The sequence below is a fragment of the Bacillus rossius genome (genome assembly GCF_032445375.1).
Source record: "Bacillus rossius redtenbacheri isolate Brsri chromosome 9 unlocalized genomic scaffold, Brsri_v3 Brsri_v3_scf9_2, whole genome shotgun sequence".
Taxonomy (NCBI): Eukaryota; Metazoa; Arthropoda; class Insecta; order Phasmatodea; family Bacillidae; genus Bacillus; species Bacillus rossius.
In genome coordinates, this window is record NW_026962013.1 from 14,767,952 (window position 1) to 14,792,187 (window position 24,236).

Consider the following 24,236-nt stretch of genomic DNA (forward strand, 5'->3'; position numbering starts at 1 on the left):
GTATTCATAGTACTAACATTTTTCTGGTCTTTAATTACAAATCCTTAATGATTGCCTAAGCCAAGATAAAGAAAACATGTGTGACACATTAAAATCGTTTGCTCAAATTTTATACACACATTATATATATACATATTTATATATACATTATATATATATTATATATATACATATTTATATAAATATACATTATATAATTACGCATTATATATGTGTGTATATATATGTTTACCAATTCATAAATTGCAGAGAAGGAAAAAAAATTTTCCTTGTAGTTTAATTCACAGTAACTGGAAAAAGAAGTTTATATTAAAAGAAAATTTCATTTAATTAACAAATTTCTGTGTAAATGAAAACCTCCAATTCAAAAATATTCAGGCTTATAGATATCAAAACTCTGCAACTTCCCAATAAACCCTCGCAGAGGTAATAAACACGGAACAAACAATGGCTGATACTTTCCCCAATAGTTGTGAATTCTATTGTGTATGTTTGTCTCTTTTGACCTGGCTGCCTAAAGGATGTTAATTAAAATTTTTAATATATATATATATATATATATATATATATATATATATATATATATATATATATATATATATATATATCTCTCTTTTAGGTTCCTACACTTTTCTTCAGAAAAATTTGATAAAACCCGCAGTTACACGCCTCACAATGCTGAGTCCAAGGGAAAAAAATCTTTACACTTGACTGGCTGCTGGTTCAAAACCAATTCAATTTATATCTGAATGCCACTCCTTTTGTCGATGCACTCCGACTTTAAGGCTAGGACTGACATGCCACATAAATTATTATGTGTAACATCTTAGCTCTCTTTGTTAAGTCATCTGGTAGGAGAAATTTTGTGAAAGGAACAGGAAGTAGATTGGAACGGTGCTGCCATTTGTGGAAGTCTAAGAAATCTCGAAAAGGTGCGGACCCGCATGATTCATCCATGTATATTAACTTTCGCAAACATCTGAGAATGTACTAAGCATATTGGTATGCAAAAATAAACTTTATAATAGTACAACTATCCTTTAATACAATAGTCATAAACAGAAATGACAACTTAAAAAATATGCACTACAATTTTGACAATCCTTAGTTAACATTGAAATGTAGAGATAGTGCAGCGTTCGTCATACTGTAGACACACGATAAATTGTTAGCCTACATATATTCAACGTCAAATTGAATAAAATATTTTCATAATAAAATTTTTACTATTAAATCTTAAATGATGTACCAGCTCGATAAGGTTAAGGTTTGTTTGTAGGAAATATTTTAAAGGCTGATTTCTGTCGTTAAAGCAAAGAAACAATAGACAGCCCTGTTAGTTTTTTTAACTCTGTGACAGAAGCATTTTTGTACGTTTAAGCCATTGTCAGAATTAGTCGAATTTACGAATACAAACTACAATTGAATTGACTTGTCTAGGATGTACGGATTTATTGATTTAGCTTTGTGTTTTGGATATTAAAAACTTAACGAAATTGCTTTGCTTCTTTCGATAGATTTTATATTTATTTGACTTCTTGGCTAGGAAAAATTAATTTATTGAGTTTGCTTTGTGATTTGTGTGCCTACTTATTACATTTTAATTTTGTTTTGTTTACAAATTTCAAATAAAGATGCAATTGTATAAAATATTTTAAAATAATTATGGCATTTGTAACACGGTGAAATTTTTTAATTATTCTAAGCATTTTTAACCAAAATAAGTTAAAGATGTAGTGTAAATGATGGCATAAATTTAACTAAAAAGAAATAGGTGCATGTTTAACAATTTTTTTAATTGTCTACCTCATGATATGAAAAGGAGGTACTATGTTTGATTTTATCAAGGTAAAATATATCCTCGAACACGCTAGAACAGAAGTTATAAAATCTATACTAAAATTTAAAAGGCCTACGCATAACCACTTTTAATATCATTCGTAAGGGGTTTTGTTATGAGATTTTTTGTGTGTAATTCTTTAGTAAAAATGTTTTGAATAAATCATATACTTTTCTTTCAATGGTAAGATATCAGCAGTACCCTGAAATCGTGTGAGTGAAGCCGTGGGTTATTAGCTGTTTACTCATAAATTCCTTAAATAATAGTACTGACAAGAAAATGGAATAACCAACTCTGTGTGCGAAACTAAGCCTTAAGCAGCACTGTTGACAGACAATACAGTGTTGCTTGCTGTGTTCCATGGTGATAAAGTAAACGAGTGTCTTTTCTGAGAAAATACAAAATTATGCAACACACGTCAAGTTACTAGTAAAAGTTTTCTCTGAGAAAAATCAATTCAAGCAGTAGAGAGAGAATTTTCCATGTGTAAAAATTAGTGCACAAACAGTGTCAAAAAATTAAAAAAAAAAAAAAAACTAAACTTGAACCACTCTGTTTCATTTCCTCTGATCTATGGAAAGTTTTAATACAATGAAATGTTAAGAGACAATATGTAGCAGTATGGTAGAAGTCTGTTTTTTTATGTTTACCATTTGGTAAAATGACCGATAATAACTGAAGTGGAAAACTGATTCTTTATGAACTTAACTAAAATGTATTTAAAAAAATTTTCTTGAAAGAGCAAGTTGTAGGAAAGTAATTAAGATTTAATATCTGTTAGTGCAATAACCAAATCAGTAGGTAGTAACCAAAAAGTTTTTTTTTTTACTATCAGTGTGTGTGTTATCTTTCAGATCTTTTATTAAATTTATATAGACATATGAAGTTAAATACTTAAAAGTTTTTGAATGATTACCAACTTTACTTAAATGTTCAAGTTCTCAAACATTGAGATTTCTCCTTTTTTGTAGGTTGAAAAAATTTAAAAAATGCAACAAACCATTAAAGTTTAATATGCCACAATGTAATATATTTAAGCTTTAAAATAAGAAATATTTAATTTACAATGTGTTATGATACTTTTTTATGCAGAAGTATTAGGATATCAGATCATACATGCACTGCAAATAAAGTTTGTAGACAATATCAAAGGAAATCCTCAATTGTTCATCTAATTAAAATATAATTTGCAGCCTATGCCACTTTAAAACCTATCTTTTTAATATAATTGTGCAAGAATAAACAAATTTGCATATGGTTAATAGACTCTAAAACAAATAGTTTCATAAAGCGAACAACTTGCTGAAACATCAACTTCAACTGTGCTTTCAAAGGCACGTTCGAAAACAACAGTTTGATTCTATTTGAGTAAAAGTTGACCCCACCCATTCAGGAATATATTTTCCTCGATCACCTCCATTTTTAACCCAGTGTAATCGCAGGGTATGGTGGGTTGAAGCAGACGTCAAACAGAAGAAGGAGCAAACATAACCTGCAGTAGCAACAGTAACCTTGTTTCACATTCATGGAAAATACTGACCACAAAATAATTTGACAAAATTAAACTATGCTGCTAAAGGTATGCAAATAAGTATTTTTTTTTCCTAATGATAAACACAAAAGCTTGTTAATTATGATTTTGTATACAACATACCACTTTTGACAGCAGAAAAAAAAGTCTTCAAATTTAGTTCTATATGTCTTCAAACAAACGCAACATACAACCTTATTCCCGTTTTTGAACTGCAGTCATTAAATGGTACACACACCATGATCAAGTAACCTATGTCATGTAACAGAGTAAACGGAGTCGACCCAACAGGTTTTAAGTTTCATTATTGAATCACAGTTTAAAAAAAATTGTCATTAGTAGAACCTTTCAGAGCAGAGCAAGTTAAGTACATTTTTAACACTCCTACACTTATATGGCACCATTACTGATTACTGGTACGAAACCCGACGACTAGTTTTTTGCTTTGCTTTAACCATACAACATATTTAACAAACACAGAAACACATTTCACGCCAAAACAACCATTGAATGTACAAAATGCTTGTTTTTGTTATTACGAACAACAAATTTTTTTCAAAACATACAGCAACTTTCACAAAAATTTGCTCAAATTTAAAAACAAATTAATTTAGAAACATAACTGATGACATAAAAACTTTGCTATGTTATTTCACTCTTCTAACTTTTGATGTTGGATGTTGTCCTTTTCAATTTCAGAAATACGATGGATTGCCAACGGTGTAACCCATAATTTTTTAATGCACTGTTAATTGCATATTCTTAACATGAACACTCAAAAAATTCTAAACACTAATAACAAATTGCATTTTATTAAAAGTGAAGTGAAGAAAAAATGTTGGAGGGACTGTGGTCCTATATATTTCTACTTTACATACAATGTTTAAGATAAGGTGAAACTTTGACAGGTGTTGGGTGCTGCTATGAACATTCTGACTTACAGTTCAATATTTTTAATTGTTGATAACACTATTGCTAGTATGGTGCTATACAAATATACGTATTTTGTTTATAACATCGCAATATTCAGCTGTTAAAACCGGAAAATTTCATGCAACACTTATCAATATCTCACTTTATCTTAAAGAGTATGCATATGAGCACAGACAAAATCATACTTAGCTACATTTTGTAGCTAAGTATGTTTTTGTCTGTGCACATATGCATATATATATATATGTATGTGTATATATATATATATACGGTTTTCAAGTTACTATTCTTAAATCGTAAAAGTGTCTAAATACTGCTCACGTTGTCTAGCTTGTAATGAAAGTAACAAAATTCTCAATTACCTTGGGAACCAAGAAACTTAATTAAGCATGCAGGGATTTGCAGCCATCGTGTCCAAATTGGTTTTGCTTGTTGGTTTTAACAGCATCATGGCTGAAGAAATAGTCTCAAAAGTTTCTGTCCACACTGCAGTCACCCTCTTCAGGGTAGCAGAAGATGGTGACTTCAATGTCGACGGAAACGTCAGTGATCATTTCTTTAAACTTTACGCAGCTAAAACCCACAAACAAAGCGAAAACAAACAACAAACCATATTTTTATATGCTAGCTAGCTTTCTCTCTTATTTTCCTTGAGTTTTCTAATGTATGTGGAGCTCTCATGAGCATGGTACACAAAACGTGTTACAATATCGCTCAATAAAGCTAACAAATGCTGCAAAGTTGGGTGGGTTGCACTTTTCAAGGTAAGAGATGAAAATGGTGGGGAAGATTGGACCAGCCAATCAAAAGTCGAGAAGGAGTGTAATGATAGGCATATTGTATAGCCTGTACTGCACGAAAAACAAACCTGAAAGTCTTCTTGTTCATACATTAACTGTTTGTAGGTGAACTGACAAGGCTTGAATCAGAAAATGTTTGTTTTCTCATTTCCAAGCAACATTCTGTTCCATGTCTGTTTATGTTTGACTGCTTGTGTAAGTGGAATTAAAAATTATGGTATCATCCAGTACAAAAGTTCTACAATTCATAGCAAGGTCTTGTCTTTTAGGAAATCTAATTGATTAACTTATTTATGTCTGAATAAACAATGCTTCGCAAAGACCTAAACCACTTACATAAACCTCAATCACAACAAAATATTTTTGTCACTGCTACTACTAAAATAATGCAAATAAAATTGTAAAAAAAAAAACACCCAAGATCAAAACTTCACAATACTTTATGAAAACATCTAAACTTATGCATATGATTCTAGCTACTACACACAAAGCTTACCTTTATTGAACACTACATCTAGATACATTGTTAGAGTAGAATATCAGAATTAATAGGATTTTATTAATTAGAAGCACCATCACATGAATCAAAAACAACTTTTTACACAAATTAACAATGCACGTTACTTACATACATGATAATAAAAATTCACATTGCAAATACCATACAAGCAATGTAGAGATTAATGATCACAAAAATAATATTCTTCACAGTAAAATATTAATGCCAACAGAAAAATACCCTACATTATCACAACAGCAATACAATATGCCTTTGTTACAGACACATTAGTAGCCAAATTTGATTTTAAAATATTCTCTTTCACTATGAATAAACTACTTCATGTAACAAAACAACTGTACTGCCTTTTTTTTCACAACCTTCTCTGCTTCATGAATGTTTATTTATATTATTCAAACTACACAGGGACAAGGCACTATTCAAAGTCGAACACAAACATCATGTGCATTATTTTTTTGTGACTGTATCCTACACATATGATTAACAAATACAGTAGTACAATAGAGTCTACGGTAACCTGTTGTCTCAAACAAATTTTCTTACAGCTTTAACTTGATGCGCTGCCGCCAGACGCATCAGTCTATTAGAAACTGCTTCCGCTAACGTCCCTATTTATGTTTGAGTAATATAAATGCAACATCATAACAAACTTTAAAATTTGAACATCATCATCTAAAAACACCAGGTACAATTTCTCAAAACTACCGATTATACAATCACTTCATCTCAGCAATTAGCAGTTACTTTGAATATCACATTCTTTTCAACATCCTCATTGTAAACACAGAGCACCATTTTAATATGAAACATTCTCTACAATCATATAGAATGAAAACATTTTCCAACATATCACTTTAGTTTTAACAGAACTGGCTGTAGATACCCCTCACTAATGCCTTATAATCAAAGCCCATATGGAAGTTAACATTAACATACTTTTACTATGTAATACTGAAGTGTTCATTAATTACTGTATACATTGTGAATTTATTACCTGAGTATTAGTTTTAAAAAAAACATAATTTTTATTAAAATTAATGTATTATACTTTAGTTTTGAAATTTTAACAAATTTTTAAGCACTTCATCATTGGGTTGCTATCTTGTATTTAAACACCTCTGATTGATATGAATAACTAAAAAAAATACAAAAAATTATACACTAAAAAGTTTTAAACTACGTGTGTATACACACACACACACACAAACTATCCTTATTGACTTACATTCGAAGGTATGTGTCTCAATAAATGACTGCAAAGATATTCCAAGTGCACAATTATTTTTATTTATTTATTTAATATTTGTTGCATGCCTACCTACAGCTTATAGCCTTATATATCGAAGAAAAATTTTTCGTGAGACTATATTTAAACATTTCTTGAACTTCACTACATTCAGACACAGATTATGATCTACAAAACAAATGTAAACACGTAAATCTTCCCATTGAAAAAAACCTCCATCACGTGATTAATTGTTGCTGATGTGGTTGTAAATCTGTTGATATGTTAGTGAGGAAAATGAAAAACTAGTGCCCGAGATTAAAATCATAATACATAATCATTACATTTCTGTTTTATTTATGCTTTAAAAATAATAATTGTCTGGGAGTTCTATTCACCACCCACAAAACTGTAATAAATAATATACAACAGAAGATGAATACAGAAGAGAGGGGAGTGATGTCACAGATAATCCAAAATCGAGGATAATGCACAGAGTTCATGTAGATACCTTCATAGGCCTAATAAAACATTTCATCTCACATGGTTGAAATATTTACTTTGATTAGTTAATCTTTTTTTTTTTGGAAACATTGTTTGAATCACACTAAAACATAAATTAATATACAGAATAATTCCTCAAAAACATAATTTATTAAGTAGGTAGATGTCTCTAGAATAAAACAATACTATAGAAGGGCACACAGATATTTTATTGTGACCAAAAAAAGGCATAAACAAGGAATTGTGCATAACTTTTAGCATGAAGCTGTGCTAAGTGCATTTGCAGTGGCTCATTGGAAGAAAATATGTTTTACTATCCACACATAAAATAATTTTACTAGTGACATGTCTTACAACAAACGTTTACCATAGACGGAAATATTCAATGTCTCGTTATCGCGAAAAGGCTAATATTCGTCACTGAGCAAAAAATAAGTTTTAGCGATACACATACTAAGTTTATTTTCCGTTGCTTCTAGCAGTAAGTTAAAGTATAATTAGGGTATATGTGTATTACAATAGAGAAACTATTTTGGAATAAAATGATATCACAAAAGAGCAAATGAAGAACTTTTCAGGTATAAACAATTAAGCGTACACGCCGATGCAATATGAGTGTGTTCTCTGCACTGCTGTCTGCAACTCAAGTAGCCTTACATGTGGGAATGGACGGTCAAGTGAACTAAGCTACCAAGAGAATGCAGACAGCCAAGTCATCTACAGGTGCCAAGGATAAGCTGCAAATCGGACAGTCAAGATTTGACTGTACTTGGAATTTAACAGAAACATGCATTGTAAAAACAGATTCCAGTGTTTTGACTAACCATGATCTTTTGCGTCAAGTTACCTGATCACACATGTAATATACCGGGAATTAATCACGTATTTACACAGCTGACTCAGTATTTTTTTTTGCAAGAACCTTAAACTTCCCTTATATGGTACATTTATTCTATAAATTTTTGCTAGTAACTCCTGCCTCGTAGCTAATATAAAATTAAATAATACATTTTCACCAACTGCAAGAAGCAATGTAAAAGAAAAATATAAAAATTGCTGATTCAAGGGTTTGGACATACATGCAAGTATTCCTAGCACTTGGGACATGTACATACAAATTTCAAATAAATTTGTATGCAACATATAAAAATTCTAAGTAAATATAGTTTATTGTGGTGCGAGGTGTAGTCATACCTGCACATCAAGATATTCACCAAACTGCAATATTGATGCACTTGCCAATGCAAAACAAATAGGAACACTTCTATGGAAACTCTATGGTAGCCTTCAAAACAGTGACAGGTACACAGTGTATTTACAAATATTGATTTTTCCATTTGCGGAACGGTTGTGAAGGAAAGATGCACGGTTGTGTACTCTTTTCCTAGAGATCTAACAAATTTAAGAGAAGTTGCAGAACAACACTTTCCTTTCCTGTCAATTAACACATTCGCTAAAATTGTAATATTTGACAATATACTGAGAACATAACAATTTAATTTGTACCTTTATCATTTGAGGTTCCAGAAAAAAAAACCTACTGCAGTTGATATCGTGGGACAGCCAACTAATTTTAATAAGTTACAAAACTGTATATTCAATAACTACCTGATATACAACAAATTTTTAACACTTGGAAATTGTTTATAGTCATGTTTTATCTATTTATAAAAAAGACACCAGAGAAATTACTGCTGTTCTTGCAGACTCGGTAACTTGAAAGATAGATGAGATAAAATATTAATTATACAACATGACAATTACCACTCAAAAAAGTAATTTAACCAATTTCAAAAACTTTCCTAAATCAGGAAAGTTCACAAAAGAACAAGTGTTTCTATTACCTAATGTAAACAGTGCCTGAAGCTTCCTTGAATATTTGTTTACTAAAAACTTAAAATGTTTGCAATAAAAAACCTAAATATTCTCCCCTTGGAAGCCAGTTCTGTTTAGTTACAAACATAACTTTCAACAAAAAGAAAATTAATCTAGTTCACTACAAAATTCAAAAAATTTTTGCATAGTTCTAACAACAACTTTTAAATATCCATGATCAGGTATGGTCAGGCTCCATTCCTGCAATGTTCTGGATGTTGCAATATGAGCAACAGTGAGTTAAAAAGTGACTTCAACCACGTCACAGCATGCCTCCTCCTGACAATTTCGGACTACATGGCCATTTGCAGTATTTTTAGATAGCCCACAAGTAAACAGAAATAACTGTTAAATTTGTCATACAGTGATGCATAGATAGACCAAAAAGCTTTTAACTTATGTCTATAAGTTATTAAATGTGCTGACAAAACATTCCCATAAAAGCCCTAATTACAATCCAGTTCAGAAGCATTAAAAAAAATGTAAAAACTTTTTTCTTGGAAAATAAAAGCCAGAAACTCGAAAACAACAAGAGATGGCTTAATTTTGTTCCTACCAACTAAAACAAATTCATCAAACAAGAAGTAAAAGTCCTACTACAATATATGCCATTTGTATAAATTTTGTTCGTTTAAAGGCCAAAAAACTTGTCACTATGGGGAGCAAGTACTAACAGTTATTTCATTCAAGCAATAAGTTCTCAATTTCAAATAATTACAGCAAACTCCCAACTAAACAGTTTTCAGAATATTCAAGCATAATAATTCAAAAAAATTTAATTTCTATTTTTAATTTTTTCACAAAAAAAATGATGCATTCAGTATTACATGTACATTTTCACCACTTCTGCCACCATTGCACGAGTTATTGACTACGCCTCCCACGGGTCAGTGTTCGTAGTGTTTGTATGACACTTATGCGTGGCCATGTTAACTTGCCGGAAAATGTTTTAAAGTTCATCATAAAGCAGCATATACTTTACATCTGCATCAAACGCCCTCACTAATGAATTCAGGCACATGCCACATCTTTAGCAGGTGTCCATGACCACAATGAATATTTGGAACATCTGGCTTGGAGGGACGAATGGTGCACCGGCATCTTTGCAGACGAATCACGCCTCTGCTCATAACAACGCGACTGTCTCATCTGTGTCTAGTGGCTCAGCGACACACAAACTGACCCAAGACATGCAGGATGCACGTCATACTGGTCTCGCACCTAGTCCGCACTGCTGGTGTGCTGAAAAGCAACCTTAAGGGGCCCGTCTCGTCAGGGGTGTATCTGTGTTAGTGAGGTGGGACGATATGCACGACACTCGCTGGTGCTTCTAGCGCGGAATCACCTCTAAGCGCAAGGCTCTGAACTGGCACGCAGTCTTCTCGTCATCACAGAATAACTGTGAAATTTGAGCGGTGAAATATATCACGGAGAAATGAAGTTAAAGGTGAAATGCGGATAAATGAAGATACAGGTGTAATGTAAGTCCCTTAAGTGCTTTAAAGAATCTGTACCTGTTGTTTTACGCCTAAAAATTACTCTGGAAACGTGCGTTTTAGCCATTTTAACTCTTCTAAAAATACAGTTTCAAAACTTAATCCGAAATCAAAAGTACTTTTCGGCCCTCAGCGAACTCTTAAATACTTTTCGTAAGCAGACCCCACTCGGATATCTTGAGTAGTTTTGAAATCGTGTTGTTTTTCCGGAAGCTTTGCGCACCGTATGTGTGCCCCGGTAGGCGGAGCCCTTAACATTGCGAAGGTGTTTAAGTCAGTTCTTGTTCTCTATCTTCAGAACCTGCCTGGGGTTCTGAACCAAGAGGGCAATACAAGAAGTGGCACTCATCGTCCAACATTTCCTGGATGACCACCATGTCACTCAGCTTCCTTGGCCTACTGGTTCACCGGATCACTCACCCATCAAAACAAACATGATCGATGTCAGACGGCAACTGGCCTGCCACATGACACCCATAGCCACAATGGATGAATAGTAGGCACAAATTAAAGCGCCATGGGTGGAACTATCCTACAAGTACATACATCCAAAGTCTCAGCTTCTCAATGCCATGTAATGTCTCAGCTTCTCAATGCCATGTAATGTATCAGCAATTATGGCAAAGTACTCATGTTCTGTACGTCATACAAAGCTGCAAATGCAATCTTATGCCCTGTGTATACTGGGTAATTGGCTCCATAAATCTGGTTGTGCTAGCTCACACACTTCTTGGGTTTTGCAGATTTAATAATCAAAATTTAACTTAAAAAATTTTTCCTGACAATCAATTTTAAAAGTGATGATCATTTTAAGAACAACTCATTAACTGCAAGTACTTGTACAGCTTATTTGCTTTTCAGTGATGATAATAGGTTGCCACTTCCTTAAAGTTTACAATAAACTTAAAACCATTCACTCCTTTCAAGTCATAATTACTAAACCCACCAGATAAGTAAAGATATTACCTTAATGCACATATTTTATCCAGTCACATCTTAACAAACCGCATGTCCTGTTATTGTATACATTACACTGTTCAACAAAAAAGCGCCTTCTATGGTGAGAGAACCTGGAAGCTTCCTTGCCACGCCTACCCGAAAATGTCTACTGCACTCCTCAAAAGTAAATTATTTGAATTAAAGAGACACTGAATTTCAGACTTCTTGAATCTCCAATTCAGAAAGGCCTTGAATGCAAGATGAGCTCGAATGCAAGAATACCTCAAAGGCAGTATTATCACCAATGCAAGAAGAACATCTATAATTCAGGATGAAAGAAGATCTAAGTTCAAGCTCACAAATATAAGATCTAAAAATTCACAAAGACCTTGAATTCACGAAGCTCTCAAATACAAGGTTTTGAATTCAAGATGATTCTAATGTAATACCATCTCAAACATAAGAGACTGTGACCTTGACTAAACAAGGATCTCAAGTATGAGTGAACTCAAAAACAAAATAAAAACTTCCTGTTCAAGACAAATTTATCACTGATAATTCAACTGTGTGGCCACTACACCTTGAAAATTTGCTTGACACCAGGAAAACAGCCATAGAGCCACAGTCAATACAGGGATTATACTGGATTCTGGACTTTCCATTAATTTAATTAAAACTGATAGTTGGAAGTTTGCTGTCCTTAAAAGAATTTCAGAAAATTGTGTGGCATGAACAATGAAACACTAACCTCATATTGCAATGAAAATTAGTAAGCCTACAGTTTGTTATAAGTTATTCAAACAATCAACACATATACATATATAATAAGATAATACAATTTTGTTTCAATTTCATTTTCATATAAAACAACAGCAAATAAAATTTCAACACTTTTGATAGAAGTCAAAAATTATTTCTGTTAACTTCTGGACAGGCAAGAAAGCATGACCATTAACAAACAGCTAAACCACATTTCAAATATCTTTATGGAAATACAAAGATATTAAATAACACTTCTTCAAACAGCACCAATATTAATTCAAACCATTATACATCATTAACACACAATAAACAACCATTGAAAACAAACTAACAACAAATATTTCTGACATATAAAACAGTATTTACATTTAAGGGATCTTCCTGACTATACAGAAGACCTATAAACAATTTTAATTTATAATGTTTGCAGTTACTTTTTCAAAGGAAAGATTTCCTTTTTTGAATATAGTTTCAAAATTATATTAAATTTAATTAACTTACTTGAACTCGGCAACAGATCAAATTTTAAGGTGCCTGAAAATGCTAAGTAAAAACAAAACAAACTTCAATACAAATAACATTTAACACAAACTATATCAGCATCAAAAAAGAAAATTATAGCCACACAATCAATCTAATAAAAAAATTTTACCACTGGGCCGCTGCTAAAAATGTTATGTAAGTTCTGTTTTGTTAGAGAAAAAGTGATATATGCTAAATTTGAGTGATTTTATATATTTATGTATGAAGGAAAGATTCTGATGCTGGAGTGTAGAGGTAAAACACCTTGTGTGGCAAGAGGACCAGAACAGAGCCCCAAACAGTCGTTAAACCCTCCGTTCATCCCAAGGGTCAAAAAGACTACTACAGCAAAGATGAACACACGCTGATACATACACCCATGATCATAATCTTTTCAGTTAAAGATTTTCCACCAAAATCATAATTTATCTTTCCCTCTTTGAGCAAAAACTTACGATATTTATTAAATAATAGCAAAAATGCCAAAATGTATTTTTTAAAAATGTTTACTGGTATTATTATGCTAATTGATATAGGTCTCTAAATGCAATAAAAAATTTAGGTAGATGTTTGCTAAACATCGCCACTTATGCCACCAATGAAGCCTATCAAAGATTTAAGCTACTCACAACTTATTTGGCCATGAAACATCATAATTTGCTTAGCAATGCATTGTGAACTTTTGTACTAAAATGGTAAGGGCCACCTTGAAAAACCAGTTAAAAATAAAAGAAAAAAACTCATGATTGCTTTGTTTCCACTTAGCTCTTCGACAAAGGTGAAACACTGCTTTTTTAAAAAAGCTTCACACATTTCAATTCTGTATCAACTTCAAACTTTTAAACCATTTTATAAAAGTTTTAATTATATGTCTGACCATCTCAACTATTTAGATCCTAAATGTACTGTAACTAATTTGTAAAAACATAACCATATTTAGAAAACGCATCAATTTAAAAAAATGCCTTCTAAATTTATAATTTCTGTTTTTGAAAATTTGTCACTTTGCTATAAGATTCTAAAATACTATGCTCATGACTTAAATGTAGTGTATAAAAGCTTCCTTTATAATATGAAAACTTTTTTTTCATTAACATAAAAAAAAAGTCATTTTAGCAAACAGGAATGGTACTGGTTTCATTTTTTTGTACATTCAAATTACTATGTATGCTGGAAATCAGCAAACATGTAAAATTCATGTAAAAACTGTCTCCCCAATACAATTACCTAAATACTTTGTGTAACTTCCAAAAGACAAACTGCCTTTGCATTCCCTAACTTTACGACCCATGTTGACCAAGATTTTTTTTAATATTCTAGAGCAAAATATTTTTCTAGCGAATGCCTACAATATAAAAAATTTGTGAAATTCTAGTCACTAATAACAAATTTTGATTTAGGTACAACAGTTATGCAACGGATGCTATTCAACAACATGCATGACACAAAGGGATGAGGTAGTGCCTAGCCTAAAATATGCATAAAGAGCATCGTATCAATGCCGCTACGCCGGCTCTACTGCTTCGGAACTGAATCCCCTTCTCGCTCCAGGCATATCCGATGGGCCTTGCACTTGTCATGGTGGTTGACTATCTCGAGCCGGAAGTTGCTGTTCCCCTCGGCGAAGGAGGTCCGGATGTCGGGCACCGCGCTGCTCCACTTGCGACAGTACTTGCAGAACATGGTGTTCTGCTGGTTGTCGTACTGCAGCCACTCGAAGGAATCCAGCCAGCCGGGCCGGAAACGCCCCCCCTTCCTCGGGCCCCCCGACGCGCCCGCCAGCCCGCCTCGGGCCGGCGTCGGCTGGATCACCGAGATCTGGCCCTGCTGGCCCTTCCCGCCCTGGGACTCGGGGGACTGCCGCTCCGACGACCGTGTCTGCGGGCTGCTCTTCTGGGCCTTGTGGCTCGGCTTGGCGAAGCGGTAGGCCGTGCCGGCAGGCGCTTGCAGCTGCGAGGAGAATGTCCCGGTGACCGGCGCCACCAGCTTCGGTAGCTCCACCTTCTGCCCGGCCAAGTAACGGCGCAACGCATTCTGACTCTGCAGGTAGCTGCTGCCATGAGAGTCCTGGGAGAAGCTGGTCATTTGCGCGAGCGGCGGCGGAGGCAGTCCGCCCCAACTGTGACAAGATTCCAACAGTGCTGTGCGGCTAACGGTTTCATCACTCTTTCCTCTTCCAACCTCCACACTAGTCTGTCAACAAACAAGGAAAAGATATTGTAAATGACGTGTCCTCCACTTCTTCTCTGGTTGTGAAATTTATGCTCGGTTAGTAATTTTTTTTTTTTTTTTTTTTTTTAGCAGCAATATGTAGCCAGGCATATTAAATTATGAAACCGTTAATCACACAGCCACTGTTTAATAAATCTGCCACCGTGGTATTCTTGAAATGCTTCCACTTCACAACAAAGTATTCTGCATTGCATGTGATTTATTTTAACAACATAAATTTCCCACGATGGCATTTCTTCACTCCACTTCTTATAAGTCTCCATCTTCTTTTAAAATACATACCACTCCACAGCAAAGCAAAACATACATCATAAAATTTCACAAAAATATTTAAAGTATGAGAAAACTACTAACATAGAGCATACTATTAGTTTTACTACAAAGTAAAGTTAAAACAAATATGTACTTATGCTGATAATAATGAAAAACAAGATATCACGGTAGTGAATAAAAGCTCCTCACAATGCAGTATTTCTTAAAAATAAAATTAGAATACTTCAATAATTTTTAATTTAAATTATTAGACAAGCAACCATATTACGATCTAGCACAATTAAAATTAATATGGTTAATTAATCTATTTTACTGAATGTAGCCTGGGTTAGCAACCCGTGATTTTTGGAGGAGTTTTCCAACAAATTCCATTAGAAAAACCCAGGCAAGTTTCCAAGTTTTTTTTTTACATAAGACCATGAGTAAAATTAAAATTGTGTGAATCAATAGGTAACATTTATCATTTTAATCATACATTTAGTTAAATACACATGATACTACAAGGCAGTACAGCAGTTAAGTAGGTTAAACTCCAAAATTACTAAGTAAATACCAGTATAGTTAAACAATTTATAAGCTTTCTCAACTCACAGGTTGTTCTTTAGTTTAGACTGTATACTGTAGTATGCTCAACCACTTTTTCAAGCTTTTAACCATCTTCCTACCACCAATTCTGTTTCAAGGTTAAGCAAAGATCTTTTTTTTTTGAGCTTTAAAATAGACTATAGCTGTAAAAAAATTATTTAAAAGAAACAAGGCAAAAACAAAAATATTTTGTCTAAATAATATATTCACATATCACACTAAAATTCAATATAGCCACATTTTATTTAGCTCTTCAGTTGTGATTATGTTTTTTTTAGAAAACTTGAATTATAACAAAATTGCTTATTTAAAAAAAAAGTCCTATGTTATATTGAAAAAAAATAACTCAAGTGGTGTTGGAAAAAAAACAGGAGAAAAAAAAGAACAGTTGTATCATTTCCCCAGAAAAATCCCTAGTTTTTGTCCACCATCCCAGTAGCCATTAATTTTCACTGTATATTATGTTTTTACACAATAAATTATATGAGGAAACAAACTTGGAAATTATACGCAGCATTAATCTAATTTAAAAACCATATAAAACACGAGTTTACTTCAAAAATGTTTACAGTGAAAAAAGCTACTTCTGGAAATTCAGGTGAATCAAAACCAATGTAAAAGGTTGATAATGGTAAGTCAGCTACATTAGTATCACTTAAAATCTTTGCTAAAAATATTATAATTCTCAAATTATGTATTTTTTTTTTCTTTTTCACTTAAAAAATTTCACTTTCACATGATTTTCAACGAGCTACACAACTTTTGACATTTACCAGAGTTTTGGATGTAGTTTTTTCAACCTTCTGAACTACTACCAATTTTTACATAAATGTTTTGAATTTATAGTAAAAATTTGTTCAAAAAAATAAAAAAGTAAATTCTTGTGCATAAAAAATTTCCAGGTAACAAATGTGATTTCTATTCAAAGTGTAATGTAAATAAAAGTACTATTCTAAGGAAACAACTATTTAAACATGACCAAAAACTGTAAGTCACATCCTGTTTTCTATAACAATTGATTGGTTAATGTAGAGCCATGTTAGTTTTTTATGATTTAATTTGCATTTTCTAGCATTTAAAGGCCTATTAAACAATTGCCAAATTTTTTTTGACATTTTCAAATAGGTATTTTTGAATAAGAAAAATTTAAATTTTTTTGATGTCACTTTGCAAAAATGCACTTCATTTTGTATTGTATATAGAAGTAAACTAGAAAGAATGATCAAAAACTTTTGTCATGTCGAAACCACAACAAAAAGGAAATCTTCAATGTTTGGTTTAAGGCAACATATTAAAAAACCACATAGAAATGCCCTTTATTGGATTAAGTTAGTTATTTTTACTACGCCCAAGTAAGTAAATCTTCTAACGCACACATTTTTATTTTTATTTTTAAGTAGGTTATAGACAGTGGTGGACCCAGGATTGACTTCTGGGTTGGGGGGGGGGGGGAGCCCACTGGTGGTCTGGACCTAGTAAAATACCTGTTTATTACTTCATTAGTCGTATTATCCAGTGTATATTTTTCCCTTCAGGAGGGGGGGGGGGGTGAAGGGTACACGTACCCCCGTGCCCGCCTCTAATTCTGCCACTGGTTATAGTCATGACTTCTGGAAACTGTAAAATGCCTGCAGTTTCTTTTAAAAAAAAATGAAAATTCAAACAAATTTGGAGACATTTCCCATTATTTTTATAAAGTAACAAACTTCTAATCATGTGGGGATTGGTCAATCTGATTTTGATGTTGCTAATGAAAATATTTTTTTGAAAAACAAACTGTCACCAGATGCTGAAAAAAGTTATCTAGTAGCAATAAAAAGTAACATAAGTGTAACTATGATCACATGGGTGACATTTTATTGCTCGCAACTAGCATTTGAAAAATATCTGGTGACAAAATTTGTGACAATAAATAAACAAGTACCGTAAAATAAATATCTACAATATTAAAATTACACAAAAAAATTATAAAATAACAAACATAAGGAATACTGAGGAATAAATTATTATTTAAAATGCTGGAAAACCAAAATCAAAATGGCCAGAACAGGATTCACAACATCCAGGTTCTTGGGAATGTGAGTACTACACAGACTTACCACTGCTTCCACCTACTCCATTAATGTATTATGGCAAAAATTAAAAGATTTCACTTCTAATAAATGTCAACTTAAGGTTATACTTGCATATTTTCATTCAATAACTAATTTCACATAATTTTATTTTCAGAGATTTAATTGTAACTGCTAAAAAAAAAATTGAAAAATAAAACGTTTCATCCTAAGTGTGTTAAAGAATTGGCACAAGTTTGAGGATGTGTACCGCCAGGAGAACTTTCAATCTCCAGACACCGCTGATACACTTGCTTGAATACACACAGGGGTTCTAAATACACTCATCAGTACAAAGTGACCTACAGACAAATGTTTGACACGACGATTCTACACCGGCGTTCCTTCCATCAAGCTGGAAACCCGAGAAATCGACAAAACACATAACGTCACAATAGCACAAAATGGCTGCCAAACTTCACACAGCTGGAATCCAGCTCACTTCTTACTCTCTACAAAATGCAATCGACACTTACCGACGGCAGCGGCATGGTCTCCGATAGGCCGGCAAAGGCGTCTTTGTACTCCGAGTGGCTGGCGTCGAGGTCCTTGTACTCTGAATGGCTCGTCTCCATCTCCTGTTTGATCGACAGAGGCGGGGACGAAGCTATGTCGACCTCCTCCACGTCCGGACTTGTGATGGGGTTCAGCTTGGGCAAAGCGGGTGGGGCTGAGCTAAATTTGAAACCGCTACTGTGTGATGATGCCTGGAACATATGCAGTATCTGTCTTTAAGCTCTACAGCTGTAACAAGTAAACACTTTCTGCATGTTATTTTAATTTTAATGGTCGCCAATTAGCAAAAGCTCTGGTTCTTTGAACATATGAAAAAGGAAAGCCTTCAGCTATTTTATGTTTGATCAGTGTTACGAAAGTCGCTGCCAAAGAGATGATGTTTGGAAAAATAAATTATTTTCTTCTGAATGAAGAATATGAAATTGTGATTTTAAATGATTTTTAGAATATTAACTGTTCAATTAGAATGATTTGAAAGATAATTCTGATTATTAGAATACAACATCACAGACTTACCAATGATAACTTTTGCAAGAGTCATACTTGGCATTCAAAGTGACAACAAAAAAGATTTTTTTTTAAATTTCATTTTAGTTTCCATTGTCATCGGTTGTGTGAATTTTACACAAAAGGTATGCTCTTGAACAGTGGGCAAGATTTTTCTGGAGTTGCTAGGTTCTACACTGCTTTGGTAAGTTTGTTCCATGGTGTCTAGGTTTTTTCTGGTTTAGGTGATGATAACTATAGTGAACGGTTGGTTGTGTTGGGTCAGCTGCATTCAAAATAAGGTAAAATCATTGTTAAAAATATGTAGATTCCTACAAAACTGAATTTTTTATTACCACTGGAGTTCAACATTACAATTTACCTAGAATTCATTGCCTACCTCACCATTAGAGTTTTATTACAATCCAATGGGAATGGAAAAAGACTCAAATTTTTCATTTACAATTTTTTATATATGGAAATGCTGTTTTTCTCAAAGAATCACCACCAACAATCAAGCAAAATAAATAGTACTCTGTAATTATCTAGAATATGTACTCTTTTGAAAAGAAAATAATACAATTTTGTAAATGGTACTTCCAATTTTTTCACATTCTATTTAATGATTAAATAGCATTAAAATGTTTCAAGCAATTTAACTGCAATTTAACCATTCTGAACAGTTGTTTAGGTGAGGTTCGTTACATTTAAAATTCTGTAAAAAATTTTAAATGGGTGAACAGGTGGTTAGGTTAGCTACATTTAATATAATATATATTGGTGTAATTGGTTGATTAGGTTAGGATAGCGACATTTAAAATACTTAACTGTGTTGTTCGGGACTAGGAGTCGCGAAAAATAACTTTTTTTGAATTTGGTAATTATCAGACATCGTAACTTCTATAATGAGAAAAAAAACAACGGAAAAACAATAGTTTTCACATGTCCCTAAATTTACCCTGAATCATGCCATCAAAATCAAGCCTTCAGGATCCAGGGATAAACGTGGATACATGAAACACCAACCATATCAAACACGTAATATATGATGGCTGTAATCAAAGAATTCCCTGGAAAGACTGCAAAATTCAATGTGTCCGCTACCTCAGTGCACAGCACGTATTCCTCACAGAAAATGAATGACATTAACAATTGTATTCAAATTTTTGGCTCCCATTAGACTCATTCGTTATGCGACTCAAAATAGTACGTACTTTAAATGCAATTTAACAAAACAAACATTTTATAATAAAATTACTTACACTAATAAAATAACAAAAAATGAAATATAAGCCTCGAAAATTCTTTACAACTGCAAAAGTCGTTATTCAAACCAATTTCATCATTACAACACCACCAAGATTGACTAAAGTTCTAAAAAAATATTTTAAAATCCACATGGGTAAACGTAAACAATGTATGTTCTACACAATGAATGACGATGATTGCGTGAATACATAGGTATTGAAATGTAAGCTGTCAACTGTTATTTTTTCACAAACTAATAAGAATTACGAAACCAACTCTTCGTAGTAAATTAAGGAATGTGTGTAAGTAGCATGTGAAAACCATGTTTTCCTTTTTTTTCTTTCCATTCTAAAAAGCTTCAACGTCTGATAATTACCCTGAATTTTAACATTTTAGAAGAGAACTTACTCTGGGAAGTAACAGTTTTTAAAGCATTATGCCTGTCTATTTGAAGTGTGGATATCTCACACATTTCATATCAAAAACTGTTATACAATTATAGAAAATTAATCAGTTCAGTAAGCACTCACCTGGGAATCAGTAATTAAACGTTCACTTGCTGCACCAGTTGCAGAAGCATCACAACTACCAGAAGTCTTTCGTTTTCTTTTTTCTGGCACAGGCATTGGACTGTTTGTTCCACTACGGTGTTCACCAGTTCGGACAGGAGATTCAGAAACATGGGTAAGTGGTTCTTCACGTTTTCTAACTGCATTGTCAGTAAGTCCACGAATCTGAAGTGATTCCGCAGTTTTTAAGAACATTGGAAGTAAATTCTGACTGACATTTACTTCGCCCTTATACATGAATTGCAACAAGGACTTCATTTCAGTATAATTAACATCTCTGAGAAATATAATAGGATGAGGGTGAGTATTTTGGAGAAATATGGTTTCGAAATATGGACTACACGCAGAAAGTATGGTCTGGTGTGCTTTGAACGTTTCACCATCACAAGCCAAGGTAACATCAACCAATGCTTCTCGTTGCAGTAAGTTACTAAGTACATCTGTCAGGTTGTTTGGATGGTTGTTCCAGCGTAGACAGAACTGCTGATCCATTAGGCCTATTTCTACGGACAAGTCGGCCGTAACCTGAAATAAACAGTTATTGGCCCAGGTTAGTTATGTTGGTCAAGCTCAGTGCGCTCTATGAACTTGAATGCTATGCATCAATCGTGCCGCATTACATTACACTACGTATATCTTGTTGACCTTCAACAAAATAATTCATAAAAGCTTTGGTCCTTAATTTTAAGAGTACATATAAACTGAGACACTTAACGTCATTTAAAATAACGAACACTTCAATGAATTAAAGAAAATTATGAACCGCCATTAAAAAAACTAAACGTACGTAGTGAAAAATTCTCTAAAGCAAGCATCCAAAAAAAACACGTTGCAATTGTTTATAAAAACATTCTACTGCTTCATTCTAGTGATAATTAACGTCAAACATATATAACACACTAAAACTTACATAGTTATAATTAATTGCGTAAATAATTCTCAATGTATTAATTTACCTACCTTTTCGCAATTTTTTGCTATCACATTACCAACTGACTCTTAACAAAACCACTGCGACCATACTAATTCATTTTTATGACAAAATATTGATATTTGTACAAAAATTAACTTTTGTGAGTTAGTGTTATTGTTTTTTCTTGATATAAATTCCATTTAACGGAATAAAATAATTTCTTTTCTTGATATTTTTAACAGTAACAATATTGTCGAATTAAAAAACCTTCACAACTTGTACTGTAATTATTGATGCTTAAATTTAAAATGTAATGTTTGATTCATTTATAAAGTGATACTTGGACATTCATATAGTCAAAATTCTTTTGTCAGATATTCTTATTTGCTTAATTTTTTGTAACAGCTTACTTTTCTTTAAGTTTCTTCTCGGTGATGGCTGACATTCATTTTAGAATTTCCAGTTGAGTATTTAACATTTAAAAACATGTCGTCCTTTAATATAATACATCTCGAACAATTAAATACGTTTAATTTATATGTTAGAAATTTTTTTAACAGCCTTTAAAAAATTAAATGGTGTGAATCCATCTAAAGACAGGTAAGGCTGGATTCCGAAAATCATTTTTAACACTAAAGTTACCTAACAACATTTGTTTTTGCTACTGATTCTATTGCATCAATACGATTGCATGAGTGACTTTGCGGTTGTGTGAAGGTGTTTGATACTACGTAACAATAAATTCAGTTACAGTTATAACTTAAACATTCCTGAAAACAGTTGGAAATTACTTCTGTGTTGACTTTCTCTTGAAACATTGAAGACCTTTTTTTTTATGGATTTTGTATTCGATGTTCCCACAAAATATATATCAATCATTGCACTGACGAATTTTATAGATTAATTCTTCTTAACATGATATCTAATTATATTTTAACTAGGCTTCTTGTAAGCAAACAAAATTTCAATTAGGCTATATATATTATAAGAATGCCAAAACTTGTGGGATTCATTTCATTATTTATTTTGTGTTTAATCTTCGCTTAAAAATTGCATTTCTATAAAGTGGATCAACCCCACGAAAATATTTTTCTAATAGTTTTATTAAGAATCATTAACAAAATTAACATATTTGTGATAATATTTCAACCTTGAATATACTATATATATATATTTTTTTAATTGCAAAATTAAGTAAAACGTTTTGTGTTCACATTTCCCATAAAATGATTTTATGTGTCGGAGGCCTTGATTAATCTGGTCTTGAAGAATACTTAATGTGATTATTGTGGGTTCACACGTTTTATACACACACTCAGTACATAGCTAGTAATTTCCACATTTTCTTCTGTAACTTAATGATTTGAAGTTTTATCAAAGTTTCTCCTGCCATTTAGCTTGGTCGCTTTCTTGATGTATCAGTCTTCTAAATATTTATTGAAATAAAACAGATAAATATTTACTAACTCTTCTGTTTAAAAGTAATCAATTTTCCAAATAATATTTTAAATTGCAGTATTTGTGGGTATTATAATGTACTATGTAAAAATTTTCGATGTCTTTGTTTATTTAGTTCTGACCCCGTAAGAAATTAAATAATTTATTTTTGATCACTCAATAACTCAGAAAAGCAACACAAAGAACAAAACAGTTGGGAAACCATTAAGTTTCTTTTCTTTCTGTGAAAAAGTTTAATTTAACGGAATTGGGAATTCGAATGCTGTCAGTATTTAAGACTGTAAACAACCATTTAAATTATTGCTTTCCATTATTTATTTATTTTTCTCTAGGGTTTCTTCTTTCACAATCATTAGCAGTTAGTATGTTTCTCCAAAACGTAGGGTACAAGTACCATGCATGTGCCCATTCCATTATATCTTATCCAGCGATATTCACTGTTCAGTTTTTCACTGTTGAAAGTTATAGTTTTTCTCGGCTATCACAATGTGTTCTTCTGAATATTTTACCCACCACAACATTTCATAGTCTTTGTCTTGGAATTATATTTGGAGCTAATCTTCTCGTACGACCATATTACTGTAATATTTCTATAGGTACCTGTACTATTTCCAAAAGATTCATTCCTCATTACAGTTGTATTGATCTTCTTGTTTTTTTCCTTCATTTCTTGACTTTTGAAGACCACTGTTTTTTATTTCAGATATCTGTTTGCGATTTTTATTCATGGTCTTTAAGTTTTTCGGCTTAGGTAACTGCTATTTGCATTCCCCTGCGTTAACTGCACCTGAGTCACAAATATATACTTGATTGGCAATACAAATAAACTCATAAAAACATATTACATTATTGGTACATGTAGGTACTCATTTGGACACGAAGTTAGATTCAAAATATG

The 24,236-nt window shown here is 32.7% G+C and overlaps 1 protein-coding gene across 9 annotated transcripts in view; it reads right to left on the reverse strand.

The window, feature by feature from the left end:
- Positions 1–22,505, reverse strand: part of LOC134543081 (sex determination protein fruitless-like) — a 107,383-nt gene extending 84,878 nt beyond the window's left edge. The window contains exons 1-4 of one of the 9 annotated variants that reach the window (XM_063387845.1): positions 22,291–22,505; positions 20,929–21,492; positions 18,625–18,855; positions 222–15,140 (exon numbers count right to left, since the gene is read on the reverse strand). In XM_063387845.1, the coding sequence (XP_063243915.1) occupies positions 14,463–15,140; positions 18,625–18,855; positions 20,929–21,459 (1,440 nt within the window). In that variant the 5' untranslated portion in view covers positions 21,460–21,492; positions 22,291–22,505 and the 3' untranslated portion in view covers positions 222–14,462. Of the gene's footprint in view, positions 1–221; positions 15,141–18,624; positions 18,856–20,928; positions 21,493–21,754; positions 21,858–21,877; positions 22,188–22,290 lie in introns of those variants that run through there. The other 8 variants (XM_063387843.1, XM_063387846.1, XM_063387847.1 and 5 more) reach the window with 8 other exon arrangements.
- Between the last annotated feature and the right edge of the window lie 1,731 nt (positions 22,506–24,236).